Here is a 7,987-nt window from a genome sequence, read left to right on the forward strand (position 1 = left end):
CTTCATCGTCATCAAAGTCGTCTGACTTGTTAAATGTTTCAGCATGGACTGGCCTTTGAGCAGGTTTCACTAATCTCCTTGCATCAAAAAATCAACATGCACTTTCCACTTTCCCTTTATGATGGTGATTATGTTCCTGTCCCAGACCTACATTACCTTGCCATGTCTCAACCAAGGCCTCTCCAGTAACACCTGGTAAGACCCGGTGTAGTTTTCTGTGTTGATCTTGAATTCAACTTGTTTTACTTTCATTTGGACATTTTTTATGATTCCTTTAGGTACTACTACCCTGTTATCTGACATTATTATGTTGAACAGAATGGGCTCCCACTTGAGACCCAATCCTAATGAAGTTTCCTCAATGATGACATTCACTTTGAATCCCCCATCCATCACTACATCATTGATGAGTACATTGTTCAGTTGAATTGTGACTTTGGCCACTTTATCATCTATGGATGCTGGGGGTTCTTCAACTAGCATATTGCTGCATTGAGTGCTTCAGTCCTTGCTCAGTCCTTCAACTCTTACCATCAAGATTTTGGCCCTGAATCTTTCTCAAACCTTCTCACATGTAGATCTGCATCTTCACCTTTTTCTTCTGAGAACACCACGAAATTTTTGACTAATGACTCCATGGCTCCCTTGAACACTGTCCAGGGGTTTTGTTGTGCTTGTTCTTCCTGGTTTTGTTGCTCCACCCTTTTTGGGCTTTCCGGATCTGTACTGTGCCTAGCTTCTTGCTCTTGGAACGTTTTTTATTAGTCCAAAATGTCCCCCTGAATTCAGACACTTGCTCTTGCTCATGCGGGGTTGTAGAAGTTTTCACATTGACTTCTTAATTGTAATGGTGTGAGGCACTCCCATATGCAAGCTTCCTAGAGGGTCTCTTGGAAGGCATTATCTTTCACCATCCTTAGATTCATGAACATGTGGAATCGTGCCTGAATCTAGTTGGGCTGTGTGGTGAAAGGCTCTCTGCATTGTCTTTTTCAAAGAGTTTCTTTCATGCTATGGTTTCTCCTTGGACTTACTCTAAATGGACTCATGCTTTCCTTTGCCTAATGGAGCAGAGTGTTACTCAATGGAGGTTTTCCCTAGCAGAATGTTTGTTGTTCCCTAAGTAGGATTGCCAAGTGTTTCGTTGATTTCCCTCTCAACAGAATAGTAAGACATCAGTCTTTAGTGACAGACCAATCAGGCAATGCAGTGGGAGGAGACGTGCAGTCACCCACCAGAGTTTTCGGGTAAGAATACCAACTTCCAAATGGTCACGTGGGGACACAGAGAAGAGCACCATTCTAGTGAATAAAAATTTCTATAATGAGAGCCAAATAATTAAGAAGAGAACATTCTTACAACCTTTGAATCAAAATGAGTTTTTTCAAATTTAAATATGTTTTGAATTAACTTGTAGTTCAAAAGCACTTGTAAAACATGGTTTCTAGGTTTGAGAAATGGTTGCTTCAAATGGAAATCTTTAAATACTACTCACAATAGGCCAACTTCTTTAAGAGGAATGGCAATAAAGTAATACAAGTTAGATATAGGGACTTTTTAACATACTCTTAAATGCACATGCTATGCGGAGTTTTGAGCCATGTAGAATCCCGAGCATGCACGCGCATACAAGTCAACATCCTTATTGGACTTTATGTTTCCATTGTGAAAGAAATGAAGAGTCACATTGAAGGTGAGGCAGCGCTAGGAAATAGCATTAACATAAACAAGGATATTAAAATCGACCAAGGTTCGAAACACAAAGAAGCTCAAAATATGTTTTTTCACCAAGGAGTTACAAAGTGTTGCGTAGCTCTTAAGTGGAATTTTATCTACGAGCACGTCCATCCGCTACAGATAAGAGTCGAACCCGCGCGGGGAAAAGTGTTACTGTGACACTCGAAGAGCTGTGCAGATGGCTTAATTTATCCCCCAGATGACCGAATAGCTGCGCCAAAGCTAATTCATCACCATGGCTGTATCCCGGTACGGCTTGCTCCAAAGTATCAGCCGTCGCCAGCGCGTGCTGACAAAGAGCTGGAGGGCTCATGTCCCAGTTTCCAAGATGAGTATTGTATGTTTGGTGTTTAAAATTGTGCACATGATTGTTATTCCCATTTTTGGCGTCCATCTCCAGGCCGTTCGCCAAGAGGAACGCGTAACCGGAGGGATATGCTAGAGTCTTTGGGCTCAGTAAGTCCTGGGGATCAGTGAGAAATGTACCGTAGTTTTCAAAGTGGAAGCTTGTAGGTGTCGCATCAACGTGCTTGTTTACTAAATTGATGGGGACACAGTCGATGTACCAGTTAGTAGGCGCTGCAGGACTAACTTTCACAACACTGACATCACTAGGCATAGGATTGGCAATACCCACAGTATTATTGCCTTCTTCTAATTTGTGCCGTAGTCGCTTCTTCATGCAGGAGTTCCAAAAGCTCTTGATCTCGTTGTCGGTGCGACCCGGCAGGTGCGACGCTATTCGCGCCCACCTGAGGACTACAAGCACGAAATCAATCAAGCATTCTAAAAATTTTAATCAAAGCTCTTAACAGGGATTATGAGATTCTCAAGTACTTTAGAATGTATTCGGCACCTGTTCCCGAGCAAATTGTGGAGGTGTTTGATGGGCGTCTGCTCAGTTTCGGAGAAGGATCCGCGTTTGAGATCTGGCCGCAAGTAGTTGATCCATCGCAGCCGACAGCTCTTACCGCATCGCTGCAACCCTAATTCAGTAAAAACACCATGCCGGCCCAATAACCTTAAAACATAAAACATTCTCTCTCTGCGCGCGCGCACACAAAAAACACCCCCCCTTAGCACTATCTCACACACACACCACAGACCACACACAAAACCCCCCCCCTCATCACAGTGTACACACACACCACCCACCCACGCTTTTGCCCTGTGCAACCCACCTTTTCACACCACACACCCACCGTTCTGCTCTTTTGGGCGCGCGCACAAACAACACACACCAATCCACCTACCTGTCATTTTGGGCACTGAACAACAACCGACGCCGTGGATGCTGATGTGGCGCAGCAACCTCTCATCTTCATCGGGTGACCACAGCCCTCTTGTCAACTTCTGCCTTTGGCAGCAGTTGTGGCGCCGACCCATCAGATCAAAAAGCCAAAATCGTTCACCTGGTTACACGATTTTTGCAAACAATCCCACGGATGTGCGAATCTCAGAGCTATTAGTAAGTAAGTCACAGACTCACAGTCACAAGGACAATCTCAGATCTATTAGTAAGTAGGTCACAGGGATAGGTGATTATGTAATAAGGTCGTATCAGTGGTGTGCTGTGAGATTATGTAAAACGTAGGCTTCGGCAGACTCACAAAGTCGTAGAACGTCAATTTCGGCGTTTCTCATGTACTTGCATGTGCTACAGGCAGCTAAAGGTCCTAATGCTGTCTCATCAACCTAGCGCTTTCTTGGAAAAGTGTTGGGGTTGTTTTTAAAATGAAACGGAGCATTGTCGAAGCACTTACCGTATATCATTTAGAATATCGCGGTTGGCGAACGGGCACTTTCGTCAGGATCTAGACTCTATCCTAATTTTCACAAGAAATCCAGACCCCGTGTTAAAATTAATCAAATACTTTCGTGTTTAAACTCGTCGTTTGTTTTTATAAAAATCTTTTTTAAGAACAAAAGATATTTATATTTATAAGATGAAAACTACCATGTACAAAGGAGCTCTTTTTACACCTAACAGAACTATCTTACTCCAAATCACTGCTAAGCAAATTACAAATCTGGTCCTCTCTCCTACTCATAAACAAAACATGAGCACTCCTATGAAACATGATACCCCAACTGCATACATGCCACAAGTAGAGATTTGGAGGTGTATCCCTTAGGAGTGTGTTCTTCCAAATAGTCTCCTTTTGTCCAAATTTTTGTATCTGGTCTCCTGCCTAATGTAATTAGAGTGTACAATGCCTAGACTCTATCCTAATTTTCATCAGAAATAAAGATAGTCAACAAGCCCAAAATGGATACCCCCATATGTTTAAATTAATCAAATACCTTCGAGAAGAATTGTAGAGTTTGAGTCTTTTTTAGTAGTACCTAATTAGAGTATATTGTTTTTTCTCTTTGTAGCAGCATTGGTTGCCCGACGCACTAAGTGGTGGCTCTTCATTATTGGATAGTATGTTTGGAGTCCTCGATGCTCACAGCGCGACATAGTAGACACTACGGAGCGGAATCCAACACAAGCGACACGATTACAAGGGACAAGAATGATTGCCAGAGACAAGATTGCAAGAGGAATAAGAAGACTTGCACTACTCCAAGAACATTGTTATATGCCCTTCACTTAACCATGCACACTCAGTAGATGTCATAGTGAAGAGGACAACTCACAGCTCAAGTTGATGACAAGTGACTGTAGAACAACCTAGGCTACAAAGTGGTATCAAGAATGAAGCATGAAGGATGTCTGATGATGGATGAGGAATAAGGGATAAAGGATGAAGGATGTCTGATGATGGATGAGGAATAAGGGATAAAGGATAAAGGATAAAGGATGTCCTTTAGGATGAGTTGAGGGACCATATATGCTCGAGGTCGAGTCGGCGACATCCTCTATCTCTAGAAGATGCCCTTGAAGCGGTAGGCTTTGGTAGAATCTCCTATTTCTGGGAGATGCCCGTTGGTGTGTCAGTGTGGTGCCTTCAATGACGGTGTGTACACTGCTACTTTTGGATGGTTCCTCTTGGCTAACCCACTATGGCGGTGTTATGGTGTTGTGGTGTGACACTGCTATAGTGTTACATTGTTACAGTGTTGCAATCTGCCACTATTGTGGTGTCGTTGTGTGACATTGTTGTGGTGTTGCAGTGTGACATTGTTATAGTGTTCCCTTGGGGGGTTTACCTAAAAATATGTAAGTATACCACGTGAGTTCAAATGAAGGGGTTTTTTAATTCAAAAAATTAAGGTAAATTTACAGAAATATATTTACAAAAGGGGGACTTTTAATCTATTTTGAAAAAAAACCAGTAAGTCCATGAAGAAAAAGGGGTCATTTTATTTATGAAAAATTTACAGGTAAGGGGTTTTTCAAATACCCCTTGAATGCACGTGATACGTAGGGTTTTCAAGTAGTGCACCCCACCCCGAGAGTGTTCTGATGTAGGCACCCTTAGTGGCTACAGGTCGCACAGTACTGATCATCCTTGGTGAGGGGATAAAACAGAAATGGCCTCAAAGAAGCGAGCATGCTAGTGGAAAAATAAATAAATAAAATCATTTTTTCTTTTCTTTTCTTGTCTCATCTTTTTTTTCCCTTCATTTAAAATGTATTGATATTTTTTTCTTGCAAAGGATAACATTAAAATCTTTATAAGATTACAAAATAGCCCGAATGTGACCCTATTTAGGAGATTGTACTAGTCAAATGGGTGAACTAACAAGACTCTAGTCAGTTCTTAAAGAAGCCCATATTGTTTGTATGTGTATCCCCCAAAAAAGAACATGTTTCTCATTGCTACATTGTAGAAAACATATCAAGAGATCATTACGTAGTAGTCACATTTTTGCGAGCTTCATAAATAGAGCCTAAGATCACCATAGCTACCGTAACAACTACTCCCACGGGCCACAACACTTTGTGCCAACCCAATTGTTGGGCTAGCTACAAGATCCTTTGCAAGGTCCTTTAAGGTCATAGTGGTCACTGAAGGGATTTTAAACTGGAGCTCAGATAGTTTTTTGTGAGATTTTGCATAGTCCTTGAAAAAATTATACTCATCCTATGCATTAGGGAAATAATGAGCTCAGTTTGGGGCCCGCTAAGGAGTTCCATGCTATTTCTCTCTCTAAAAAATTGGGGCCATGATGAGGCCTATCAATCTTATGTCAGCAATCTTATGTCAGAACCCCTCCATGTGGCATATCATTAAGAAACTTATGTAATGAGTAGAGTTCAAATATATAATCTCTAAGAACTTTCAAGTAGTAATGCTCAAGATACATCACAAACAAGATTTAAGATGCCAAAATGTAACGTTGCATGCCACATCATCACTTTTGAAGCCACTTTTTAGGGAGCTTCACTATCCTATTTTAGAACCCTATCATGTTATATACCACTGAAAAGATCTTAAAGAGTACATTCTAAATCTAGAGAGAAAGAACATGAAACTCCTTAGAAGGCCCCTAAATGAGCTCATAATTTTCCTAATGCATAGAGTTCCAAAGAAGAGCAAAATGCTAGATCCTCAAGGAGACATTTATCAATAGGCAGCTGAAGCAAATCCGTAGATTCACCCTTCACAAGCTCCAAGCAATAAGAATTGTCAAACTTCGAAGGTTGATGAGTCCAAGCACCTTCAAAACCAAATCTTTCTGGATGGGCCGTCCCTAAGGCATGTGCTCCTGAGAGGGAAACCATATCCTTATCGGACAGACCCATTCAATAAAAAATATCGTGCAAATGTTGAGGGCATTTCTTGGCATCTGGAAGTCGCGGGGATGCAAGGGAATCCTTACAGCCTGGAACAAACTCAATGGTGGGACCTCTAGTGATTTCCACTACCACCACCCCAATATCTGCATATGTGATATTAGGATACTTTGACTTTATATGGTCACAGAAATCCATAGCAATTTTGCGTCCAGCGTTTGCATCATGGGTATACTCCCGCTCATTTCATATTGAACCATTTGCTCCACCAGTTTGAGTTTCTACATCATAAGTACGAACATCATGCCAAGCCAATCAGAGCATTAAGGGGGTGCATTTCTTCTCGACGATGAAGGCTCGCAGGTCACGACGGGCGTTGTCGATGGACTTGAGGTAGGCATGGTCGCGACGACAGGAGCCGGCGTAGCTGCCGTTGCACAGTAGGAGATCATGTCAAAATCAAGAGGCAGGTCGGTGTGGATGGTGAGGGTGACGAGTGGTGGCGAGGGGAAGGTGAGTGTTGGCAAGGGGAAGGCGAGTCATTGGAGAGGGGTGAGCCGGTGAGGGCGTTAGCTAAGTTGGTGAAGGGTTAGGCGTCGTGGAGAAAGGGGCTAGGTTGGACGAGTCATCGAGGGGGTGGGGGGAGACGAGTCGTGAGGATGGGCGAGTCAAAAAAGTTGGGGGAGACGAGTCGTGAGAGGTAGAGGGAGAGGGGGTTTGGCAAGTTGTAAGACAAGGAGGGGGTTGAGTCGTTGAGGGGGGGGGCGTGTCTGACTCGTGAGGGGGCTGTCCGAGTTCTGAGGAGAGTGGGGTGGGACGAGTGTACGGGGAAGGGGTTCGAGTCGAGAGGGGAGCTGTGGGAGTCGTAAGACAAAGAGGGTTTGGCAAGTCGTAAGACAAATAGGAGGGTTTGAGTCGTTGAGGGGGGGCGTGTCTGACTCGTGAGGGGGTAAGGGGCTGTCCGAGTTCTGAGGAGAGTGGGGTGGGACGACTGTAAGGGGAAGGGATCCGACGAGTCGTGAAGGTGAGGGGGGTTTTGTCCGAGTCGAGAGGGGAGCTGTGGGACGAGTGTGAAAGAGCTGAGTCACGAGGAGAGAAAAAAACAAGTCGTAGAGGAGAGAGAGAAGGAAGTTGGTGGTTGTTTGATGACGCAGAAGGCCGTATGATGGGAAAATATAGGGAGAAAATGGTGTTTCCATGGGGAACTTCCCCATGAGTGAGATAATATGAGGCCGGGGATTCGACAATGGTGTGAAGAGTCCGAGGGGTGGAGGGGTGTAGGATGAAGAAAAGAGAAACTCCATGATGGAAGAGGATGGAGGGAAATAGCTAGATGGATGTGATGCAACCACCCGAGAGGAGTCCACCTATGGACGGTTGTCGCTAGATGATGACGGAGGGAAGTAGCAAGGATTTATAGATGGAATTGAGATAGAAGGAGACCCAGAAAAAGACAATGGATGTCGACCAAGAGAGCTAAAATAAGAACAAAACTCACCCGGCCGGCCATGTTGGGTGAATCCGCACGCTTAAAATAGGCTTTACCTGTCTGTGTCTTTGTGA

At 43.7% G+C, this 7,987-nt stretch overlaps 1 protein-coding gene and 1 pseudogene across 1 annotated transcript; both read right to left on the reverse strand.

The window, feature by feature from the left end:
* Nucleotides 1–1,774: 1,774 nt before the first annotated feature.
* LOC147636046 (transcription factor MYB61-like) lies at nucleotides 1,775–3,297 on the reverse strand. Its single transcript, XM_086801075.1, has 3 exons — nucleotides 2,991–3,297; nucleotides 2,575–2,723; nucleotides 1,775–2,489 (listed from the first exon to the last, which is right to left on the reverse strand). The coding sequence occupies exons 1-3, from the start codon at nucleotides 3,121–3,123 to the stop codon at nucleotides 2,379–2,381; spliced, it is 393 nt and encodes a 130-aa protein (XP_086657201.1). The 5' UTR covers nucleotides 3,124–3,297; the 3' UTR covers nucleotides 1,775–2,378.
* A 2,239-nt stretch (nucleotides 3,298–5,536) lies between these two features.
* Nucleotides 5,537–6,876, reverse strand: LOC147636047 (putative L-ascorbate peroxidase 4, peroxisomal; annotated as a pseudogene).
* Nucleotides 6,877–7,987: the final 1,111 nt, after the last annotated feature.

Source organism: Cibotium barometz, chromosome 8 (assembly GCF_041138505.1).
Source record: "Cibotium barometz isolate CiBa-2024 chromosome 8, ASM4113850v1, whole genome shotgun sequence".
Classification (NCBI taxonomy): domain Eukaryota; kingdom Viridiplantae; phylum Streptophyta; class Polypodiopsida; order Cyatheales; family Cibotiaceae; genus Cibotium; species Cibotium barometz.

Coding starts and splice junctions, on each gene's coding strand:
- LOC147636046 (XM_086801075.1), bottom strand. CDS start 3,123: ATGGGTCGGCGCCACAACTGCTGCCAAAGGCAGAAGTTGACAAGAGGG. Junction 2,724..2,990: donor TTCAGTGCCCAAAATGACAG/GTAGGTGGATTG, acceptor TTACTGAATTAG/GGTTGCAGCGATGCGGTAAG. Junction 2,490..2,574: donor GGTGCCGAATACATTCTAAA/GTACTTGAGAAT, acceptor TGTAGTCCTCAG/GTGGGCGCGAATAGCGTCGC.